This window comes from Myotis brandtii, unplaced genomic scaffold (genome assembly GCF_000412655.1).
Source record: "Myotis brandtii unplaced genomic scaffold, ASM41265v1 scaffold374, whole genome shotgun sequence".
NCBI lineage: Eukaryota > Metazoa > Chordata > Mammalia > Chiroptera > Vespertilionidae > Myotis > Myotis brandtii.
This window is the reverse complement of record NW_005364372.1, coordinates 5719042-5744678: the sequence shown is the minus strand read 5'-3', so window position 1 is coordinate 5744678 and position 25637 is coordinate 5719042. Positions and strand designations below refer to the sequence as shown.

The 25637-nt window shown below is 35.6% G+C and overlaps 1 protein-coding gene across 1 annotated transcript in view; it reads right to left on the bottom strand.

Moving 5' to 3' along the window:
- Positions 1 to 25637, bottom strand: part of ISPD (isoprenoid synthase domain containing) — a 149890-nt gene that overhangs the window by 96197 nt on the left and 28056 nt on the right. Inside the window, exons 4-6 of the mRNA XM_014544616.1 lie at positions 24019 to 24107; positions 23502 to 23518; positions 11386 to 11483 (exon numbers count right to left, since the gene is read on the bottom strand). Of these exons, the coding sequence (XP_014400102.1) occupies positions 11386 to 11483; positions 23502 to 23518; positions 24019 to 24107 (204 nt within the window). The remainder of the gene's footprint in view (positions 1 to 11385; positions 11484 to 23501; positions 23519 to 24018; positions 24108 to 25637) is intronic.

The following is a 25637-nucleotide window of genomic DNA, read 5'->3' as shown; positions in this document are numbered from 1 at the left end:
TATATACCTTCATAAAGCTGGGAGGGAAAGACTTTCTATAATGCAAATCCAGGCTTTTGAAGGGAACCTTCTGTAGCTATGACTGCTGCCCACTGACGGCTGAGACTGGCCGTCAGCTCATCAGTCACTGCCTTGATCAGCGCTGTCTCTAGCCTGTGGGTGCTGCACCTGGGCCTTCAGCCAGAGGATAGCAGCCAGGGCCTCCCCATCTTTATTTTTAGAAATCTTCACCTGAGATACTCCTTTAAGTAGTACTCACTATTTCCAAATTTTGAGTTGCCAGTTAAACTTTTCTTCATGGTTATTTTTAGACGTCTGTGGAGGTTTTGCCCACCTAGGATTCAGCATTTACTGTACTGTTTTTATTTTTATTTTGAGTTAGCTTTAAAGCATCGTTCCGTAGTTACGAGCCTCTGGAGCCAAGCTTCCTGGGTGTGAATCTAGCTCTTCAACAAACCTGCGGTTTATTCATTAGTAAAAGCAATACTTCAAGAGAGTTCGGAAGATTGGTTAATTTAATAGGTGAGATTTAGGGATTAATTTTTACAGGAATTCATCCCTATAAGTTAGCCTCCTGGAAAGCTTCAGAGAAAAAAGCTTTCAGGCAATGAATCTTGGTAGAGTTTTGAGGTAATAAATGAACCAGGTTCCTATTCTACCATGTTAAATGGATTTCCAATCACAAACAACGGAGCTGCTGAATCATACCTGTGGCCACCACAAGACTCATACCCCAGCCTGTTGGATAGACCAGAGAAAGTCTTGATGTTCTCCCAATCCTAAATGCTGGACAGGCAGAACAGCTCTAGGACCAAGGTGCTGCCACGTGCTCAGGTGCTGAATCCCAGGCTCTTACCACACCCGGGGAAGGGCTGGTGCTTCCCTGGTAATTCAGCTTCAAAGCCACACTGCACCCAGGTTGGAGTCTGACATTCAGCCTGGAAGATCCATTTGCAATGCCACAGAATGCACTAGATGCTGTCTCCATTCCTGAGACCAGAGACTTTTCCTCAATCCCACTGTCCTAAAAAGTCTAAAGTCTAGTGTGAATGCTGCCATGTCAGCCAACTTTGCACATATTGCTAAATTAAATGTTTGCTATTATTATTCTACTCACTTTTATTTAATTTCCACTTCTGAAAATTCCCTTTGAAGGCCAATTATTGTTCTATGCAAAAGTACAGGAATGTACAATGGAAAAATAGCCTTATTACTAACAAACCTGAGCACTACCACAAAAAATTCAAGGTTCCCATTTTATCATACAGCTTGTATGTCCAAATCTAGATAATGTCTAAACAAAAAAACAAAGCTGCCAAATGCACATTGGCTCAAGCTTATTTTTTCCATTGAGTTTTACTACAGATGTTAAGCTACATATAATTAATGGGCAATATTGTAGCAAATGAAAAATGACTGGGGGTAGCTCATATGAATTGTGTTTGGCAGGCATATTTTGTAAATATCATCCTTTTTTCCAGGATGATAGGTTAAAAAGGTATGTGTGGCAATATAACCTCTTTGTGTTTCATAGTAATGCATAAAACATTTGCAAGCTGAGAATTGGCAAGCTGACATAAACAAATCTTATCTGTCTTAATTTAACAAAAAGTCATGAAGAGTAGAGTATCCTATCCACTGATGGATGAGTTTCATTCATTCAACCAATATATATTTATTGAAAGCTCTGAGCCGGACACTGGCAATAAACTAAACAATGCTTCTGTGGTCACAGAGCTTACATCATCTTGGGAAGAGGAAATAAAGTTTACACCTGTGTCTCTCCAATTTCAATATGTATAAGAATCTCTAGGGATTTATTAAAAATACAAATTTTGATTCCATTAGATGTGATGTGGAGTCTAAGTATCTGGATCTATATACATAAAAGCCTAAGCGACCGAAGGACGAACGACTGGTTGACCAGTGCTATGACGTGCACTGACCACCAGGGGACAGACGCTCAATGCACAGAGTCAGGCTCCCTCCTGTCTGGATCGGGCCTGTGGGGGTTGAACCGAAACCGGCTATCCGACATCCCCCGAGGGGTGCATGATTAGATTGCGAGAGGGCACAGGCCAGGCCAAGGGACCCCACTAGTACAGAATCCGTGCACCGGACCTCTAATTTATAATAAGATACCAGCTGCTGTTGTTATAACTGGTCCGTAACCACACTTTGAAGTAGCAAGATGTTAGATCATTTGAACTCACCTTACCATAAAAGTCCTCTTTCATTTTAAGTAGACACATTTACTGAGGAGTGTGCTTCCAAGCAGCAATCAGAAGATAACTTTGACCTTGACTCTACCATAGCTATTGCTTTCTGTAGCCCCTAAAATAAATCACCTATATCTTTATTAAATCTATCAGTATGACTAACATAAGTGACTAAATTAAAAAATTATTTACTTCAACTGTTTTTCCCCTCAAATTCTTGCCAAATTTATAGCACAATCTAATTTACATTTATAAAAGCTTAACTTTTTCTAAGTAATACAGACACTACCCAGATGTATACAGAAGTATAATTAGAGCCTGTTTTCCATATAAATATGCCCTAATAAAGTATGTACAAGTAAATTATATTCTAGTCAAAATGTCATTAATTTGAAATTACTAATTAGAATCCATGCCAACAAATATTGTTTCCAATCAGTTTTATAGATGATTTAATTTGTCTACTAAAGACTATAGTTTATTACATTCAGCTATGTATTCATTTTAAATTACAAATATGATGTATATAGTTTTAGCCCCTAGCCAATTTAAAATTGAGTGTTCATTAAATGAAACAGGTTATATTAGCAGTTCTTTGAGTTTGGGCGACTTTGTCCTTAGGGGAAATTGAGCAGTCAGGAAATATTTTCAGTTGTCACAGTGGGTTGGGAAGTAGTACCAGGGCCTGGTGGGTGGAGAAGACAGGGATTTTATTAAATATTCTATGATGCATGCACAGGGCAGCCTTCAGTGCAAAGAATTAAATGCATCAAATGCCAATAGCATAGCTATTGCAAAATTCAGAGTTAGAGAATTCTAGTTTTTGGTCTTTAGCACTTACTCATGAACCAATAACTGATACAAACAGCAGTAATATTCTAGTGACTTGAAGATTTTAGTATAGTAGCCATCCTTTTTACATGGGAAATACTAACATTGCATTTTACCAGACAAATATTTAATGTAATTTTGTTTTTTTCATGTAATTTTATTTTTTTATTTTTAATGCAATTTTAAAATGACAAATCACAAATGTAACAAGTTTGTTCAAAATGGCTAGATGAGGTATATATTAAAAACAGATTCTGAGTTAAATAAACTTCATCTACTATCTAGTTTTCACACTGTCTCCAATTTTAAATTAGGTAGGAAATAAACAAGAAAACTAAAATCAGCTATCAACATGTATGAGCAGCTCACTGAAGAGTTCTGTCACATGGAGTCACAGACACTATGCACTAGATAAGCTTTTAAAGAATATTTAATACCACCCCCATACATGTACAATCCAACTACTGCCATTATAATCCTTCAAGTACTACAGAGCAAGCAAACCATTTTTCACTATTGTATTTTCCACTCAAGTAAGAACTACAATTACGATATTTACATAAAAAATAAAATTTTTATCTCACACAACTTTCCATTATGAGTGACATAGTACTAGCCTAGTGGATATATATTGTTTAGCCTATAGATCAAAAATATTTTAAATAGTGAGATTAAATTACATTTTGAGCAAAAAAATAACAAAAACATAATCATGTGTCTTATTTCAGAAGTATATGAACATGTGTATACCTCGGGATGTTTTTCAAGTAGTACAATTCTAGATAAAGCAAAGCAGATTCATATCTTGATAGAGAATCTTATCACAGATTCTAAAGAATAAATCTTGAAGTGTTGTTTATGGGCCTAGTTCCCCACCCACTGATACACCCCTGACAGCTCATTTCTCCCTCAGTGCTGCTCTCCTTTCTGACAAAAGGCTGCTGGCCACCAACTGACCACTGTTGCTAACTGCAGTTCGCCTGACCTCTGCAACATCTGCTCTTTCCCCTTCTCTTCCCTCCCTTTGTGAAAACAGTTTTCTTCGGGTTGGGAAATCAATTAGGACTTCACGGGTGTACTTTGTGTTCTAAGCGTCTCAACTGTTCACATGATTGATGGACGCCCAGCGGCTACCTTTTTATCTCCAGAAACATACTTGGCGGATGTCCAGGTGCAGAGGTATTCCAGAAGCTTTCTTATTTGTTATCATATCACCATTAACCACAACTATTTATCTGGCTCCCACCATATGTGCAAGGAGTCAGCACTGAGCAAGGGATCAGTGATAAAAGAGATAGTGAAAGAAATGTACATAATTATGATTAAAAGCAGGATGGGCAGAATCACACCATTTCTGGTGAGTAGGAAGCCCAAGAACCAGAAAAATGGGGACCACGGCATGGAAAGAGTAATGTTAAACTAAGCTTTAAATAAAACATGAAATGGACAAGTAGAGGCAGCATTCAATGAAGCAGAATGCTGGAGCTATTATTTAGCTAAAGCCATAGAACAAACAAAAAAAATCTACGTTTTTGGTGTTATAGAGTTATAATGCATGCAAATAGTTGAAATGACATGCATCTTCAAAATTATTAGAGGAAATATACTAATTAATAAGTATAAAATAATATTTTAAAAACATGGTTTCCTATATTTGGAACAAAAAAATCAATAAAATCACAGTGAATAAGCTCTAAAACTGTATATCTCAATTTCAATAGCATAAGAAAATTAGTATATACATATCCATCAAAATCAACTGTTGAAGGTTAAAAAACTATAATTTATATGCCAAAAAGCAATTTTTTTCAGGTTTTTATAAGGATTTTCCTTAAACATACACTAACCATGTGTGTAAAATCAATTAATTTCCTGAATTAGAAGACCTGATTTTTATAAGTACATGCCCAAAGCTAGATGTTGGCTATTCTTTTGGTTTATTTGTTTGTTCTTAACTCAGTATAACAGCTGTCTAAAACTTGTGAACAAAAATCTCACTCCTAAATGGATAAAGATATACAAAATCATTTTTAAAAGTTAACCATCTGGTTCCTTTAGGAAGAGTAGTATTTCAATATGTCACTGTTTCTGAAAGATATAGACAGATATAAAAGGTGAAGCAATGTTAGGTATATAAAGAAAAAATAGAGGAAGTAATATTTAGGGAGAATTATCCCTATTCCCTCATTAATAATCATATTCTAAAATCATGACAACCAATTAGAATTATAAACTCTTAATTTTATTAAATACAGCATGAACATAATTAATACCATCCCAAGCAACTAGGTGGTCCAATAATTTTGAACCTTCTTTTTTACCTCTGGAAAACTGATCAGGAAATCTGGCTAACATCCCAAATAAACTGAATGGATTTAATTGGATGGTCTTCAGCTAATTTCTGTAGTCATGTACATACACCAAAACCACATACACTAACTGAATTAACTTTGTTGGAATTGTTCAGAGTCAGAGGCCCAATGGGAGAGTTCACAATGTTATTTCACTGTTATTACACTGTTTTACAGTGTACAGCTTCAAAAAGTAAAAAATCTTACATCTCTAAACTAAAATATTGTTATAATATGTGTCAAAATAAGCACACAAGTGCCCTATTTCGAATGGGCCTTACAATGCTGCAATGGCTTAATTTGTTCTGTTTCTTTTATTTCTGCCTTTCTTCATTGGCTATTTTTGATGTTTTGTTTGATAAATATGTCATACACCAAATTCAGTTAGGTCGATAAGAAAAAGCAGAGACCCATACACTGGACACAACCTTGAGGGCATTAGGAAAAATAAACTAGGTACCACAGACAGCCTCAAAAACCAAAGCACGCCTGACACCCTGGAAAACACATGATTTTCAGACATTTCCTGCTTGTCATTTGTGGTTACACAAAACAATAATTAAATTATGTGCTTCAGGAAACAGGAAGGGGTGGATAAGCAAAATACACCAAAAGTCCCTGTAGTCCCTGTTTGGACAAAAGATAGATCAGCATTCATTTATTTTATTATACAAAAGAAAATTAGGTTGAAGTAACATGTGTTTTTAGAGGTAATGCTATATCTGAAAACATTTAAATCCTACATATCTTCTTCCATACAATTTTACTTTTTTTCTATGAAATTTTATTTTTTATTGAATTTATTGGGATGATACTGGTTAATGAAATTATATAGGTTTCAGGTGTACAATTCCATAATATATCATCTACATTACACAATGTTACTTTTAAGGAATATAGCACCCAACATAATCATTTTATAGAAGTAAATTGGATCATGTCTTCATTGTAGCTTGTCTTCTATCACTTCATTTTGTTCTTTGGACAAAATATAAGCACAGTAGTATTACTAACAATGGTGGTAGTAGCCTTAATCCACTTAATATGACTGCAAGGCTGCATCTAGGCATGATCCCGTCTCTATCCTCGTCTCCCATCCCTCCACCTCCATTCTGATCATATCATTCCAACCGAAAAAATCTTATTTAAGCCACCATGAATGAAAGTATTTACGTGCCTTTCCCACGCCATTCCATGTGAATTTCTCTTTAGACAGCTATTCCTGATTACCCTTTCAGACTTAACTAAATGGCACACCTGCCAAGAGATTCTAGCTCACTACCCTCCACTCCCAACTTTAAATGATTTTCCAAAGCTCTCTTACATAGCAGTTTACTCTTTCTTAAGAATAATTACCACCGTTTGTAATTTAAAATATTCTTGTATTTTACTGTTTTATCCCCAAATTAACAATATGTTCCTTGAAGACAGAGAACCATATTTGCTCCCTCTATCCAATGACTAAATCTTGATGTACATTTATTATTTGATAAATAAATTAGTGAATTAATGAACTAAAAAAATATGATCACCATCTTTCTACTTATGAATTCCTTACTACTCTCAGCACCATGTATAGCATAAAGTATCTTCTTAGGAAGAAGTGAGAGCAGTTTCTTCATGAGGTACCTCTGAGACCTCTACCTCCAAAGTAGGTAGGTTCTGTGAAATACTTCAAATTCCTTAAGAATTCAAAGAAGGAATATAACAAGCCTGATATTAAAGCCTTGAAATGTAAGTATGAGTTTGAAATTTAAGAGATGTGCAGGTGTATGAAGGGTGGAGGGGTGTCCCTTACCCAGTTAGTTCCTTGTTTTACTTTTTAACAACTTCTTCCATGTATGTTGTGTGTATCATTACATTAGAGTTTAGATATTCAGTTCACCTCTAAGGTATAATCTTAAAATCAAGCAAAGCATACCCAGTTTCAATGAGAAACATTTTTCTTTTCATGCCAATAAAACAATCCTCCCATTGTGTGCTGAGCAGCTCCACCCACACTGATCTTCCCTACAGGTGCCTGGATTTCAATTGTGGTGACTTCATCCTTTTTATATGTTCTTTTCAAGTGAAACAAAAGCTCTGGGAGGTTAAAATGTTTGAAGAGGCATTTGATGTTTGTCTGTAAGTTATGCGCTGAATAATGCCAGAAGATAAAGTTGCCCTTATATGGAGAGAGAAAATTTATATAAACTAGAAATTTCTTTCCTAAAGGGACTTCTCTAGACTTAGGTATAACGTCAAGAAGAAAAATCTAACTTTCTTTTATATCACCATTGCTTAGAAGAGTATTAAGTAGTAGAAACTATAAGGAATCAACTAGCGCCAACATTCATTAGTTATGTGATCTTAGGCAAATCACTAAACCACAAAAATTCCCTATTTTTATTTGTAAAATGAGGGGGAAAGTCGTAAGTTATTCTTAAGGATTGAGCCATGTGGCACTGTCTCTGGCACACAGAAGATACTCCATGACTGTTAGAGTTGCTGCCTGCAAGAAAACATTCTGGTAAGTCCTGTGTTGTTTAACAAGTTTTAGGAAATCTAGAAGCTAGGGCATAGTTAAAAGAAATGGATGATATCTACTTCCAAGGTCAACCAAGATCATCTAATTAACAGGACACACAAAATTCATTTTTACAAGTTCTGCAGTATCTACTAGTCTAAAAAAGAATCCAATCCATCTCCTCAAAGGCTGGTATTACAACTAAGCGGTACTTGAGAAACAGTGGTATTCCTTTCTTTTGAGCATCTGTATACATCTTGGCTTTGTTTATTATACAAATAAAATCTCTAAGTTCAAGTCAAGCCTAACTTTAAAAATAGCTGTTATCTGTAGTTATAGGTAAATTAGATACTCGAAATTAAGGAAAAAAGAAACTTAAGTGCTTAAAAATTAAAAATACTAAGCACAGGATAGACACTGAATAAAGGGGAAGAAGATTCTGGAAATACAGTATTTAGTCTTAAAATCTTTGCGGATTCTGCCATAAAAATAGTGCAAGGAGGACTATGATAAAGACAATGGATAGGTATACTTAAGTTCAGAAATAATTTTTTGAAGCCAGAATGTTTTTTCATCTAACCAAAATAAATTTATGGATTTTCAGTCACAGAAAAATTCTGTTCATATGCACTAACTTGGGAATAATGTATCCCAGAGCCCTCCTGAGGAAATCTATGGGAGGATTTGTTTTGGAGAACCAAAACCGTTTGCAAGATATCAACATAAGGCTTCATGGTGAGAATTAAATATATATTTACTTATGGATCTAAGAATAAATAATGGTTTTGAGAGATATGGTACAGTATATAATCACATGTAAATAGGAGAGGATATAAAATGTGATAAAAGCTTGCTATTGTTTTACAGGTATTAACTGGGGGTTTAGAAACATCAATTCAAATTAGAAACTGAAAGGGAGAAGGTAGGAGAAAGAAGAAACTATTTAATGTCAGAGTTGCCTGGACAGAGAAGCATTAGACATAATAGCCAAAATGTTAAGGTTAATAAACAAAATACAATGGTATTTCATAACAACATTAACATAAAGGTAGTCATCAAGGAGGGAGAAAGAAAACCTTAATAAATGCCAATAATTTTGTCTCTAGCATTATAGTCCATAGCATCTCTGGGGTAGAGGCCAGGGATGCTGCTGAACAGGACAGGGCCTCACAATAAAATCATCTAACCCAGTAGCATTTGAGGAGGTTTCAAATATTCACTGAGGAGAATGGGGAGCTGACTATGAATCATGGTTGCTTTAAAACCGTCAGTGCCCACTAAAGAATGGTGACCAGTGCTTTTTAATGGCAACAATCTGCACTGCTGTATGATTCTCCCAAACATCATTAAGATTAAGTGTAAAAGTGAAGAGAACTGAAAAGTTTGACTAATACCTGGATGGGATTTTACCAAATGGGTGCATTCAAAGGACAAGGTAAATGAAGATATTGGTAAGAGAGCCATGGTCCACAGAAGTGATGGAGCATGGAATCTAAGCTAAATAAGGGACAGTATAAAACAAAACGTAGCTGAAAGAAAGAAAAAAGACAGGCAGCCTGGAGTTCCCTATAAATTTGAAATATTTGCAGTAGGATAATTTAGTAAATGATATGAAATGACAGCATGTAATGGTCAGAAGTTGAGAAATAGCCTTAGTATTTAGTTTTTAGTACAGTTAAGATGATGGCAATACCCAGACTGGGCCCAACAGGTAGGTAGGTGAAGTGCACTGAAATAAAGGTCACTGGAAGGAGAAGGAGAAGGACAGGGTAATGAATACATCACAGAAGGCCAGCAAGGTACAGTGTGTACCCCTAAATCCCATGTCATTTTGTCACTAAACATATACAGGATAAGTAGCAACAAAAAGTGAATACTGTAATAATTCTAACCAAAAGATTCCTTGCAGAGTCTAATACTAGAAAGACCAATCAAGGAAAGAGTGACACAGAATCCACCAGCTAGGTGTTCGACAGTTATATAAAAACCCAGCTCTTTAGCACTGGCTGGTGTGGCTCAGTTCGTTCGGCATCGTCCCGTGCACCAAAAGGTTGCTGGTTGGATTTCTGGTCAGGGCACATACCCAGGTTGCAGCTTTCATCCCAGGTGGGGAGTGTGCAGGAGGCAGCTGATCAATGTCTCTCACATAAAATGTTTCTCTCTCCCTTTCTCACTCTAAAAATCAATTTTAAAAAACTTAAAACACACACACACACACACACATACAAACAGCTCTCGAAATTTAGGATTGGTTGATAGCCACAGTCCCAATAATATTCTTTCAGGGCCCCATATTGCTGGTTGTTGCATTAACTGGATAAAGAATGAATGAGATTATTCAAGAGTAATAGACCATTTTTTGAGGCAAAAGGGTGCTTCAGTGGGTCAGGCAGTGATGGCCAGTTATCTACCGTTAAATATCCTGCAAGGTACAGCAGGGAAACTGAAGCACCGAACTTAGAACAGATTCTTAACAGGTAGAGTTGAGACAGAAAGCAGAGAACAGGTGCTCAAATTTTCAAGGGTGAAGGGAAATTCCCAGAAAGTCATCAGATAAAAGCAACACAGGAGACTGTAGTATGGCCTGTATGCCTAAGAGACAGCTAAGATGTCTACTATTTTCTCAGCTTTGGGTTGTCACTCTCAATGCTACTGGTAGAATCTGGTACTGCTTGCTATCAAACCAGCTGAGAGAGCTTGTTAAAAACTTAAGGTTCCAGAGCTTATCCCAGACTACGGTTCATTAAAGTTTTACATATTCCAGGAATCTACATTTCTAACAATTCATGCATCTAGTACAGGACGGAAGCTTGGGAATCAGTAGTATCTGCTACTTAATATTGCCACACCTCTTTTCAACTTATCCGCGAAAGCTTCATTATTATAGTTCACATTCGCTGAAAACTCACCATAAGCCAGAGGCATTTCTAAGCACTTTAATTCTGTTTATTTTATTTAATGCTTCCAACAAATTTACCATGTAGATATTAACATTTTTGACTTAAGACAGAGAAATTAGGTAATAAAGCTGACAGCTGAGCACAGGCAGTCTGATAAGAGAGCCCGTTCTCTTTCTGACTGTGCCATCAGGATAAAATTAGCTAAGTGAAGTGAACTTTTTCCTTCAGCTCTTTACAATTCTATCCTAGATGTTGTTTAAAAAGTCATCATATGTACATCATAAGCTCTGATTGCTGGTGATACATTTTAATGAAAACAGGGAAATTAAAATTGAATAATTTCAGTTTGGCAAACAAAACATTTTACACACAATGTTGTCATAAAAATATATAATGGAAGCCCTTCCTGGTAGAAGTTGCAAATAATTCCTATAGACCGCCTCACACTTATTACCTACTTCTCCCATTTTCTCAGTTGTAATATTAGCTATGAGCTTAACTAGGAAGTTGATCAGTTCAAAAAACAAGAAATGTACATTCACCTCTTTAATCATTAAATTTGATATTTGAATACTTACATTTAACTCATTTTTTAGCATTTCTTCAAGATGATGACCTACATGTTCTTCATCTTCTTTGGTGTCCATAACTATGCAAATGTGTTGTGAAATTCTTTCTGAGGTACAAAATTTAAAAAGGAAATAAGTTTCAAATATAATATGGAACAAAGTCCTAGTATACTGAAACCTATCCTTACCTGCTGTTCATACATAGTGAACAAGAAGAGGAAGGTGTTAACTTTGAGCTAAGTGGAGTGACTTGGACTACACATTGAGATGTCCTTGATTCTTTCAACCCCCAAATCAATAAGTCTATCTATTTTACACTTTGTGGGTAGCGAACCAGGACATGTATAAGCAACAGAAATAAGAAATTCTAGAATACATTTGAATGGGAGTAACTGGATGTAATAGCCATTCAACTCGTCGATTCAACCTGTCCACGTTTATAAGGAGTCTTACAGATTCTGATAAGATCCCATCTCCCAGGCAGATCTTCTCTAGGCTCTATTTCCTGTGTGCAGCTCACTGTGCCACCTAGTGTCCTGGTTAAGTACAGCATTCCCCTTGGCATTCTTCTTAATTTAATTTAATACAAGTTCCTACCACTTAACCATTACCACAAGTGAAAATGCCAAATGGATTCTCTTCAAATTTGGAAGGCTTATTTGACATGATCTGATTTTTAAAACATAAGCTATATGACATAGTGATATTCACTGTTGTAAACCCTCAATGCACTCTCCCAAAAGATGTGCAGTCTTGCTCTACAGTAGACAGGTCTGACATACTAAGAAATAGCTAAATTGCTGCCAGTCAAGGAGACAGTGCATGGTATTATGTCATGAATGAAGGGGGAAATTGTAATTTTAAACAGAAATCCCAAATCAAAGTTAGTTTGATTAACATTTGACCCAGCTGCTTCTCACATGGGCAACTCCAGACAACATGCCTTAAAAAAACATTGATCTGGAAATAGTTAATGATTCTTGCAAGCATAGTTGGGGAGGACAGACCATTTAAAATAATATCATCACAAGTTAGTAATACTCTTATTACTAACTACCTCCCACCTATCAAGAATATTATAGTAAACTAGAGGCCCGTTGCACAAAGAGATTCGTGCAATAGGCCTTCCCTTCCCCTGGATGCCGGCAGCAGTTTTCCTCCGGCACCCGGGACCCAGGCCAGAGCCTTCAGTCTTCACTCCGCCACCGTTTTGCGCCTACGTATGCAAATTAGCCGCCATCTTTGTTGGGTTAATTTGCATACTCTCCTGATTGGCTGGTGAATGTAGCGAAGGGATGGTCAATTTACATGTTTGTCTATTATTAGGTAAGATGTTTAGAGAAATTTGGACTGTGTCATGTCCTAGCAAAAATTCAGACAGATTTTCAAATGCCTCACACACACACAAAAAAATTATGATTAATTTTTTTATTATATAGGAATAGTAAAGATGGGATTTTGATGATGATTAAATGAGTTAGTATATATAAAGTTATGTAGAGTACCTGGTTATAAGTAAATCCCAATAAGTCACAGGTTAACTGTTTTTGTTGTTATGGTGACATATATTTAGCGGTAATTGAATAAGATTCCTTTTGTCTACACAAAACATAACCCAATTCTAACTTCAAACTGTCCCTTGAGGTTTAATATTTCAGATTTGGATATATAATCTCTCTCAACTTTGTCCCACTAAGGTTTCTTTTCAAATTTCAAAGTTTTACCAAATACGCAGTAGTTATGTGTAACAATGGAATATTCACCTTGAGTAATAAATAATCCTGTTTCCACTCCTGAATTCCTTTACAATTAATATGGATACCTTCTACTGAGGACTGTTTGTATCTTGGTTTGTCCATTAGATATAGGTTGAAGCATCCTATGTGATTTTTATTAAGAATTCCACAAACACACCCTGACAATCTAAACTGGGAATGTTAATGTACTTAAGGTTTTCATAAAAAAATAAATAAATAACAGCAATGACTATATATTTGCCATACATTTGAAAGGCCAAAATGAAAAAGAATGTAGCTATAGTAACAGGGTTCAAATAAACTGAACCTTTTCAATTTATTGCCCAACTAATAGAAAGAGAAAAAAATTTATATAACACTTAAAATTCTTTTTTTTTCAAGAAGTACAAAACTCTTTCCAAACATAACATGATTAATCCTCACTGCTTCTCAAAGCAACGTCTTTAACATCTTCCTTGAGGTTAATGATGAAATCAAAACAAAAAATAGACGCCTTTAGAATTCTTAATCTGTGATTCTATTAATACAGCACGTCCTAGAAATTTTTATAGGTTAAGATAAAACAAAAGCACTGGTGAGAACTATGAAATCATGTTACTTCCCAGAATCATAAAAACTCTAACACAAGAATCTAGTCTTTGTTCTCTCCCCTGAAAAGACCTAAGGATAAATTGGAAAAATACTGGAATTAACATTAAATCCTACCTGACCTGTCAACTTGATGACTAATGTTAAACCCTAAGTTTTCATTTTCACACTACCTTCTAGCTTTTAAAAACCTTCCTAAAAGGACACTTGTGGCACATGATAAAATATTTTGATAATGAAACCATTAGGATACATCCCCCACCAAAAAAATATTTTAAATATGTACTCTCTAATTGAAACTGTATAACTCTTCATTTATATACAGTGGGGCCTTGACTTACGAGTTTAATTCGTTCCGAGACCGAGCTCGTTAAGGAGCTTGTTAAGGAGCTCGTTAACTCAAATTACTCTATCAACTCAATGCAAAAAATCGGCCGAGAGACAGCTGGTATCTCAAAAAATTCGTTAGTCGGGACACTCGTAAGTCAAGGCCCCACTGTACAGCATCTGAGTGTCACATAGCTCAGTGTGATTTAACAGAGAGAAACCTCAAACTGGAACAAGCCTTGAAGTCTACAGGTTGGTATTAAAAGCTGTAAGTATTAACTAGTAAGTCCACATTTTTCAGTTAATATCTTATCCCCATGCATGATAACTTTTAAGTGGTCAAGGTATTGTGCACAACTGCCAATGCAGTCTTCTCCCCTCCCTCTTATCTGCTGGGTATACGTTCCAAGACATCCAGTGGATGCCATAAACCATAGATATACCAAACCCTATATATACTGTTTCTTGGTATATATACATACCACTGATAAAGTTTCATTTATAAATTAGGCACAGCAAGAGATTAATAGCAACAATAATAAAATAGAGCAACTATAACAAAAGCTATATATATAAAAGCCTAAGTGACCAAATGATGGAACGACCAACCGATCAATCGGTCGCTATGATGCGCACTGATCACCAGGGGACAGAAGCTCAACGCACAGGATAGGGTTCCCTCCTGTCTTGATCGGGCCTGCAGGGATCAAACTGAAACTGGCTATCCAACATCCCCCGAGGGGTCCCGGGTTGCAAGAGGGCACAGGCCAGGCCGCAGGACCCCAGCCATGCACAGATTCGTGCACCAGGCCTCTAGTACTGTAATAAAAGTTACATGAATGTGTTCTCTACTTTCTTCTGTCTCCATGTTTCTGATGAGAAATATATAGTCATTCAAATTATTGCTCCCCTACAAACAATGCATCACTTCTGATGACTTTCAATATTTGTCTTTATTTTTTAGCAGTTTGATTATGAAGTATCTGGTGTGGAATTGTATGAGGTTATCATGTTGGAGTTAACTGAGCTTCTTGAGTCCACATATTTATGTCTTTAACCAAATTTGGGTATTTTTTCATCTAGAATTTCTTCAGAATTTTTCCCCTATACTGCACTTTCTCCTCTCCTTCCAGGATTGAGATGATCTGTTACTTTCCCACATATGCTGAGCACTATTCATTTCTACCCCCCAACCTCTTTTAATTCTGCAGTTTAGACTGAAAAAATCCTGATGATCGAATTAACTTCACTGGCACTTTCTCTGTCAACAAGTCTGTTTTTATTTTGGTTACTGTACTTTTTTCACTTCTAAGTTTCCATTAGGCTCTCCTGTATGTTTTCTATGCCTTTGCTGAGACTTTCCATCTTTCATTTCAAAAGCATTCCCATAATTGTCTAACTACTATGCTGTACAACTGAAAGTAATACTAAATAATATTGAAAGTAAATTGTAATTGAAAAAAATTATTTTTAATTTTTAAAAAAACATTTCTGCTAATTTATTGTAGCCTTTTTATAATCAGTGCTTTAAAGTACTTGTCAGATAATTTCAACATCTATGTCATCTCAGCATGGGTGTCTATTGGTTGGCCTTTCCCATGTGAGATAGGATTTCCTGGTGGTTTGTATGCCAAGTGATATTGGGTTATATCCTGTATGCTTGGGTAATATCCTCCCTTACAGTCTCTCCTGTACATCATTCATTTCTCTAATGCAGCCCTTTTCAGCATGCCATGATGTGTTTTCATAAGTGTTTAATTCCAGTATTATTTTAACTAAAGTCCATCTAAATCTAATAGTTTATGAATGAGACCAAAATTTATTTGTAATATATTCATTTATTAAGTTCCTCTTGGTATACATAAAGTATTCTAACCCTTTGTCCAAGGGTTAGAAAATAGATGCAATTGGGGTCTTTTCATTTAACTTCACAAAACAACATATACAATTTCTAAAATACCATATGACAAGACACACTGACTCAACATGGAGAAAAAAATATCTAGACATTTGCCTCCATTAATTAATCATCAGTAGAAACTAATGAGTACTCAGGATGGTGTTTGTATTTTGCAAGAAATTTTCAAATAGCATGGAGGAGAGACAAACTTAAGTACCATGCTAGTTCTACAAGCAAGTGAGAAAAAATCCAGAAGTCAGCCTTTTACTTTCTTAAAATCATTTAACACCATGTCGTCCATAAGACCTCATTATCCACTATACGGACCTCTTTCTTTTTTTTTTTTTTTTGGCCTTGAAGCTAGAATTTATTTATTTATTCATTTATTATTTTGGTTAATCCTCACCTGAGAATATCTTTCTTTCTTCTTCTTCTTTTTAGTTACATGGGCCTCTGGAGCCAAAATTTCAGTGTTTTTAGGCAAATAAACAAGTATACCAAATCAACCATAATCCTTTCCAAAAGATGTTTCAAGCCTTGGTCCTTTCAAAGTAAGGACAGTTATGTTCTATTCTCCTGTTGAGTTCCTTGAATCAAAAGCCAATCTTTTTAAAAATATTTTTATTGACTTTTTTAGAGAAAGAGGAAGGAAGAGGGAGAGAGACATCCACATGAGAGCAAAACATTGCCCTGACTGGGAATCTAACCGGTAACCTTTCAGTGCATAGGACAACGCCCAACCAACTGAGCTACACCAGCCAGAGCTCCAAAGCCAATCTTAAGAGTCTATTTTCTGTCTCATGTAAAAATTTTTAAAGTATTATTATTAAACAGAACCACCACTGTTGAAGTCCCTGACTCAGTCTCACCTGTAAGTAGATGCCTAAGGTTTCTCTGAACACCCTGATAGAGGAAGCTATCAGAACAGGAAGGGGGCAGCAAGGAGTCAATAAACGAAAAGCAGCCAACAAGCATGACTACAGGCCACGTGGACAACAGGGTCAGTAAACAGACTCACAAGAAAACCATACATCCCACAGTGAAAAGTCAAAGCAGTCTTCTGAAAGTTAGCTCTACTGTTGACAACAGAGGGCAATGGTACATAGTCAGATTTTTTGAAAAGATGCTTAATATCAGATATTAACTAAAATTTGAAATGAGTTAATAAATATAGGATGAAGTTTCCTACCTTAGAACTAATAAGGATAGATATGTGACATCTTGTTTCCTGCACATGTTTTTACATGTAAGTGCATTATAGTTGTCCAAATAAATGATGCAGTGCTTTCTTTTTTCCTTTTCAAAGTATATATGGATTCTCAGTTAAATGAGAAAAAAATCTGAAGGAAATGCTAAGGAATCTTCAGTAGATTTACAAAATGTATAATTGCTTTGAGCATAAAAGTCATGTTTGTAGTTTTTGTTGTTTTTTCCTACCTACATCAGAGTAAAATGTAACTGGCTGGCTTTTGATTGTTATCAAATCTTATTAAGCTAGTTGCTTAGTACCTCACAGTGACCTTAGAAGTTTTTGAACATGACAGATTTACTAGTATTTGATTGTGTTTGAATTAGCATCTCACTAATGACGTATTTTTTAAAATTATAAAATTAAAAAAGTGAACTATACTTTTTCTAATCTTGACCCAAATATTTAACTTTCCAATTCGAAAAAAATTTTTACAATAAGATTCCAAGAAAACCAAACTGCTATTAAATCATATTGCAGTCTTCCTGTTCTTATTAATTAAAGCTTGACGCAAATGTTCTTACAGATCCGCGTAAGATACAGTGCTAATACAATTATTTTCAAGAGAGTGAAGAACAAAAACTATATTATGTACAAAGAAATTATGGTATTAATGTGAAAATTTGGAAAATGAAGTATCATAGTAAAAAAACCAGACATCAAAAATTACAATTTCCATGTAAGTCTTAGCTGTCACTTTGCATAGCCCAAAAAGCATAGTTAATAACACAAATGGCACCATGGCTGGGTATCTAACAAGAAAAACCTGAGAAGGACATACCACAGATGCAAAACACTGTCCAGTTACAGATGTAGAAAACCTGATTTCAAGGTTCTCATCTTTTCAATTTGATTGAAAAGAAAAATCAAGAATATTTAAAATGCCATGATTTTAAGTAAAAAATATTAATGTAACACAATAAAATTAAGGCATTAGTTTATTCATATGTATACAATATGCACTATAACACAATGAGTCTTCTTAGTTCTCAGTAACACTAAATCAATTTTATTCACATGTGATTTTATTTTATTCCTTTCAGACAGAGCCAATTTAAAAGTACATTCAGCTACTTTCAATGTATAAGCACAAAAGGATCCAACTGCTTCCCTATAGAATAGTTTTTTTAACTGTATGAAATATTAAAATGCAGGTTTTTCTGGATTTAGAAATTGACTTCATAAATACTTAGCATTAAAAAATCACCTATATCACTGATGTTGAAAATAAAAGCGTATTTTCAGAATATAGTCTACATTTCTGAATCAACAGGCAATGTTCTATGTCTGAGAAATCTAATTCAATTAATTTCCTTTAAAATGAAGTGCTTATCAAGTAAAAACATTACATATAACTGGGAAAAGACATGAATTTTTACATGAACATTAATATTAACCATTTGAAACTAATATTAACTAATGCCACTTAAAAATAAATAATTTTGAATTTTAACTATTTTATTTTTCCATTTTTATATAAACCACTATATGAAAAGAGGCTTTTTTAAATCACAAGTTTTCTTAGGTTTGTACAATCATAACTAAAAAAGAATAAAATCTAGTGAGTTTTAAAATACTCTTAAGCCACAAAATTACATATATTGAAACATTTAAGAAGAATGATGGTGGAAAATAAGCACAATCATTTATTTAGGAGTTCCATAGGGACTTTTCTTCTCAGAAGATTTTAGAATACTGATCCTTTTGCCAGAATATGGTCAGCATATTAAATGTGGGTTGGGACTCTTTGTATGGCATATGAGGGTCTAGATAACGTATGTTACTGCTGGCATCTGTCATCACTTTAATAGTTTGAGTAGGTTTGAACATACAGAGCAGGCTTGGGTGGGCTCAACCAGCTTGTGTGACAAAAGTACAAAACTTTCTTTGTTAAGTGGCTGTTTACACACTTACAAGTCAGTCCAGTGTCTTGTCCCAATTAATCACATTACTCCCTAGAAAAGTTTATGTTTTAAATTTCACTCATAATAGAAGCCTAAAGAGGATAAAAACTAAAGAAAAAATTTCCAAGTCCATTTCTCTGCCTCAAAAAAAAAAAGAATATTAAGAATGTTGTGTGACATAACAGTAAATATGTGATTAACTGTACATTTTTCATTGCAGATGACTGTGTAAAGGACAAATATGGGGGTACTAGTTTAAAAACATGTATCCTATTGTTGAATAGTTTACTACAAATAAAAATCCAGCTGAATATATTGGTGCTAAAATAAACTTAAAAATAAAGCTTATCTAACAACATGAAATAAGTTCAAATTTTGAGACTTGCTATAAACCACAATTCAGGAATCTTAGTCAAAAGTTTATCTAAAGTTAGTTACATCAAAACTCCCATATTTGCCCAGCTGGTGTGGCTCAGTGATTGAGCATCAACCCATTAACCAAGAGGGCGTAGGTTTGCTTCCCAGTCAGGGCACATGCCAGGGTTGAGCGCTCGATCCCCAGTAGGGGGCATGCAGGAGGCAGCAGACAGATGTTTCTCTCTAAACAATGTTTCTGTCTCCCTACCTGTCTGCCTTCCTCTCTCTGTCTAAAATCAATAAAAACATACTTTAAAAAAAAACTCCCATACTGAACTAAAGATATAGACTTGCACATAAATTAAGATGGACCAAAATATACATGCTGTTCCAGTTGACAAGTACATTTGAGAGTATAAAATGCTCCTGCAAGACATGACACTTAACAAAGAAATGTTTTATCCAGTCTGTAAAAACTAAACTGAAAATAGTTACATCAAAATATAATTTTCCCCAGCTGGTGTTGCTCAGTGGTTGAGCATCAACCCATGAACCAGGTGACAGTTTTTTCCCGGTCAGGGCACATGTGGGGTTTAGGACTCAATCCTCAGTAGGGGGCGTACAGGAGGCGTCTGATCAATGATTCTCTCTCATCATTGATGTTTCTATCCCTCCCTCACTCTTCCTTTCTCTCTCTGAAATCAATAAAAACATTTTTTAATTAAAAATATAACTTTTAAACCAGCAATAATTGGTAATCAGGTTAAAAATAAGCAGCTCAGGAGGAACTTACAGAATACTAGGCACCCATATCACATCATTAAAAAAAAGAGTTCCACCCTAGAAGAGAAAAACTATTACGGCTAGATAACACACGCTAAACTGGCGGAATTAGCACAAGATGGAAAAAACTAAACAGTACCCATCCAATCCTTTTAAAATTATTATTTTTATTTTGAATTTTAATCTTTTCTCTTTCTCTGGTCATTTCAATGTTACATGTTTTGCCCACGCTCTCTAGAAGACTACCGTGTGCTTGTCCCAGCATTGGTGCAAAACATTTTGAGTCTCAATTGTGTTATTGTTCTTTATCAGGCCAACTGAAGATACAGTTTTAACCCAACAGAACCAGAGTTGGGCAGGCTGAATTTTTCAAGCCATCTGCTGTACCCTCCAAAGATAGATACTGAATCCAGTGTTCACTTCAGTGGGGAGCATGAGTAGCTCCATGACTCAGAAGTACAAAGTGCCCAAGATCCAGAGTGGAGTCACACTTAAGGAAAGGAGAGATGTGGGTTTGAATTGTGGATCTGGCTCTTACTGTGTGATCCAGAGGAAGTACCCTCTAAGTCTCAGTGTTTCCACCTGCAAAAGGGAGCAATGATATCTATTGTACAGCGTTATTATAAAGAATAAATGAGGATAACATATATAAAGTACATGCCATGGTTTTACACCTTGACAAAAATGCATAATCAAATATTATATTCTCTCTATTTTTAAAAAAATAAAGATATATGATTTTGGGATAGATTCACTAGACCTCAACATGCATCTGTTGAAAGAAGGTAGAGTAGAAAGGTGAGAGGGAATGGCCACATACTTATTCCCACAATTTAAGGTCCCCAGACTCAAAAGGAAAACACACGTGTAGCTGCACCCTTGGACATACCGCTCAATTCAATTCAACTCAATGTTAGAAGATGCAAAAGAAAAAAAGACTAGACATTCTTCCCACCTTCATTGATTCACAACCTAAAAGAGGTTCACATCAAGTTATGGGCAATGCTGAAATCCAAAAAGTTCTTAAAATAAATTTTTTAAACTGTTTCAATATATAAATTTGGTGGCCAAATCAGTCCTACACTTGAACTGGCTAGAGGCTCAATAGCCATTACCCTTGTATTGAATGTAAACATTTACATATTGCAGTCTTGTTATGTGGTGAGGTCCCAAATCCCACTGATGATGTGACATAATAAGTGGTGTAATGCAGTAGCTTTGGAGAATATAAAGTATTCCAAGTTCCAAAACACACGTAGCCCAAGGATTTCAGACAAGGGAATCTGAACAATCTCTACTTAAGGAATAAAAGGGAGAGTAACATTATGAAGAGGTAAACTGCTTAAGGTGGAAACCTGGATTGAAGAATGTATTTTCTATCCCTCTTAAGTTAGAATTAGCTTAGAAACCTTGGATATTGTGTAATATGGAAACAATAACACTACTTACATCACTGAGTTCCTGGAGAAGCAAGAAATGATCCATACAAAATGCTATAAACAATGCCTGGCACAAAGTAAATACCAATAAATACCGTGTAAAGAAAGTGCCTAGAAAAATACTTTGAACATTTACTAGGAAAAGGCAAACAGGTGAATACAGAGTTCAGATAGTTATCCGGCTCTATACCATATCATATTTTGGAATTTTATTTTTAAAAATCTAAGAGTTTTCTTTTTCCTCTGCCCAGAGGTATTTCTACCATCAGGCCTCAGAGGTAGTAGTATTAGTGCACGTCCTGGAGGCAGGTGGCAATCTCAGCGGAGCGAACAGGCATGTGGAGCTGATGGAACGTACTAGGATGCCAAGCTCTTAATGCACAGATATATTATTTGGAAAGAAATGAACAATGAAGAGCAACCTAGAGGAATGTTTCCTGAATTTAATGTACAAACTAATCAGCCAGAGTTTTTGTTAAAATACAGATTCTAACTTAATGTGATGGGGCCAGAATTCTGCATTCAAGTTCTCAGGGAGTCAGAAGGCTGCTGACCCACACGGGGAGTAGGAAGGCCCCAGAGCAGTGGTCCTCACTGTGACTTGGCAACATCAGAATCTCTTGGGAGTTATTAGAAAAGCAAACCCTGGGGCCTAAGGAAATGCTGGGAGATCGTTGATCTAAATCGGCTGTTTACATCCAGGCAGACTTTTCCTGGGAATAAAAGTAGAATACTTTTTAAATACATTAAAAATAAAAGGAGTCTAGGAGACTATGTCACCTAAATAAGAAAACTGACTTCTCTCTGCAAGCAATTACCAAAACTATAGGCCCTGCAATTACACTTAAAATGTAGGCTTTGGCATACTAAGAAGCCTGCTCTGAGGATATAGAGGCAGAAGTGTATAGAACCACTTACCAACTAGTCACAAAATAGATCATTTCCATTTCACCTAGTTAACAGAGATAGGGCTTTGTAAAGAAACCAAACTGAGTTTTATATTTCCTTGTGTTGAGAATGTAACCCAACCACATCATGGTTTAGCCAACTTCTCCAAAGTAATGTTTACACATCCCCTGGCTCATATGTAAATATATGTCAACAGTTTGATTTATAGCTATAGGTGATCTGTTTATATACACAGATACACAGACACAAATTACAGTACATTAATGGTTTGAAACACAATATTCCTAAAGGACAAAAAACCTGGAGGGTAAACTATAAATAAAGAATGTCATGACCAGAAAAAAGATTTCAGTTTTTTGATTGTTAAATAGGTGGTTTTCCCAAAACTTTATAATAGACTGATGTATTCAGAATTCAGATTTCGTTTTCTTTTTCAACTTCCAAGTTTGAATGTACAAGTTGACCTTTCAAACAAGTTTACAAGTTCACCTCTCAGAAACTGAGCACACAGTTCTGTCCTCAATCTATTTTTAAAGAAATCAGTTACTGACCTTGAAAGGCATTGCACTTGCTTCAGGGCTGGGGGTGGACCCCCTTGATTTCTGCCAGGACCATGCCTTTCACACAGTGCTGCCCCCAGAACACACCTCTGGTGTTCCCACCATGGGAGGGAGGGAAGGAGGGAGGGAGGAGTGCTTCTGTATGTGGTGAGCTGGGGCCAGGCTTGCTGCTCAACACCCAATGCAGGAAACAGTGCCCTCAACAAAGAATTACCCAACCTCAAATGCCAACAATGCCAAGGCCAGGAAACCTTGCTTTAAGCAACTGATGTTCTGTATAGGCATCATTATTATATTCCAAGCACAGTGTGAAGCACAGGGATAAATATTTGTTGATTATTAAATAAATTACCTCTGTGTAGCTGGGGCCTTGGAGTCATAGAGATGAAAAAGAATGAGAAAGGGGTTATTATACATGTAATGTCTCAAACTACCAAACAAAATTAGTCATTGTCAGAACCAGAAAAAAATTTAAAAAGTCAGTCAGTCCAATCTCTGTGTTTTGGGAATAATATTTTCATATGAAAGACGCTTTCTAATGTACTGATATTATAGTGATGGGGGATCAGTCCTCTTAACAGTAAAAGTAAAATATAAAATCTTTATAAATTTACTAAAATATCGGTTTCTATTTTGAATAGTGCCAATGCCCCATACTTTCTTCAAATTAATAAAGCATTTCCTCTATAAAAAGTAAGACCAATATGACATAAATCACACATAATAAGTGATATTTCACAAGCGGGAAACAAAGCAACATGTAATTATTTTTCAAAAAAGCAAATCACAGACTTCCATGGCCTACGGGCATTTATACTTCTGAGAATTGTGAGATCTAAAATGTCATGAGAAATTCTGAACTGGCTTACATTTCTGAAACACAGGAACTGAGAGTCACAAGGCCAAACATACCCTTAATAATCGATTCAGCTGCATACAAATCTCGTTTGTAGGTCACCTAAAGGACAGATAAACCTCATTAGACTTAACAGAGCAGGAAGGAATGTGAGAGCAATAAAATTATGCCCCCAAGGAAATTCTTGATTTTAGAGAAACTATAAATACATTATACTGACAATTTCTAAATTACATCAACATCAGCAAATTCTGAATAATGTATTCTATTTCTACAAATGGTTAAAGATTTGTTTATTGAATTCTTATTAATGTAACAGAAGTTTATCAAAGAATATGTGGTAGTGTTTATATTGAAGTATTAGAATTATTGTTTAATAGTGAGGTTTTTACTTAGGAAGGAAGAAAAGGTAAGTATAACAAAAATCACCAAATCACATTTTTAGTTGAAATGAGGAAATTCTCAAAGGTCAATTCACATTAAGAAGGGAGTTTCTTCTGAATTGAGGATGTCTGTATGTACCCACAAGGTTCACCTTATGAGGATTTTATGGCTCTGATAAAAAGAGCAGAGAAGGCACCACCGTGTGCATGAGAATAATCACAATCTTTCCTTAAAAACACGCAGCCTCCTTGCAATTGTAACGGGCTCTTTGTAATGTAACCTGACATGGTCCTATGGCAGATCGTCCCAGGCCACATCAGTGAGCTCAGATATAGAACATGTCAGGTGTACTGCATCACAGAATAGTTCTCCTATACCATAGAACTGAAAATGTAGTAAGTAGTGAACTTACTAATAAATACTATAAGGTCTTAGGAGCTCATCATTCAAGTGCCCAGATGATTAGAATGCAAGTGGTCTAAAAACCCACTTTGAGAAGTATTCACCAAATTAGTACCTTTCTATGCCTACAATTGAAACTATTTTTCCCCTCCAAATTATCTCATAACTACACTAGTACAGAAACTTTGCTCAGCTCAAGTGGCCCAGGGCACTTCTACCCAAAATAGATTCCTGCGCTATGCCTTTATCCTGGCTGATAAATCCTAGCCCAAAACTACAATCCAGAATTAAAGTAGCAGTCAATTTGTAAGATAGATGAGAAGTTGCTCAAGCATTCAACTAATCTATTTAAATTAAATGTGACATTGCTACATTATCTCTAAATCAAGGACATGCCAACCAAAACTAGTACTATAGTTACTGATCTACTATCTGGAAAAAAATAGAAAACAGACATTTAAAAGTTCATGCTGTGCATTTAACCAAATTAAAGGATGTATTGATCTCATTCATTCATTTAACAAATACTTACCATATAACTACTGTGTTCTAGGTCCTATTCAAGGACCTGTTCTAAGTGTGGGCAACAGAGGATTCAAAAGAATGGGCAAAACTCCTTCACTTGAGTGGACTACATTTTAGTGGAGAGATTTTTCTTATAAAAGACAGAGAAGCATTGATCAGACAGTCAAACCTCAGAGGGAAGGTAGGGGAGGGTGGGGGTAAGGGGGAGAGATCAACCAAAGGACTTGTATGCATGAATACCTTAATCAATAAAGAAATTTTAAAAATAAATAAGTAAATAAATAAAACTCCAAAAGAAAGTGTTAAATGTTTTTCTTTAGT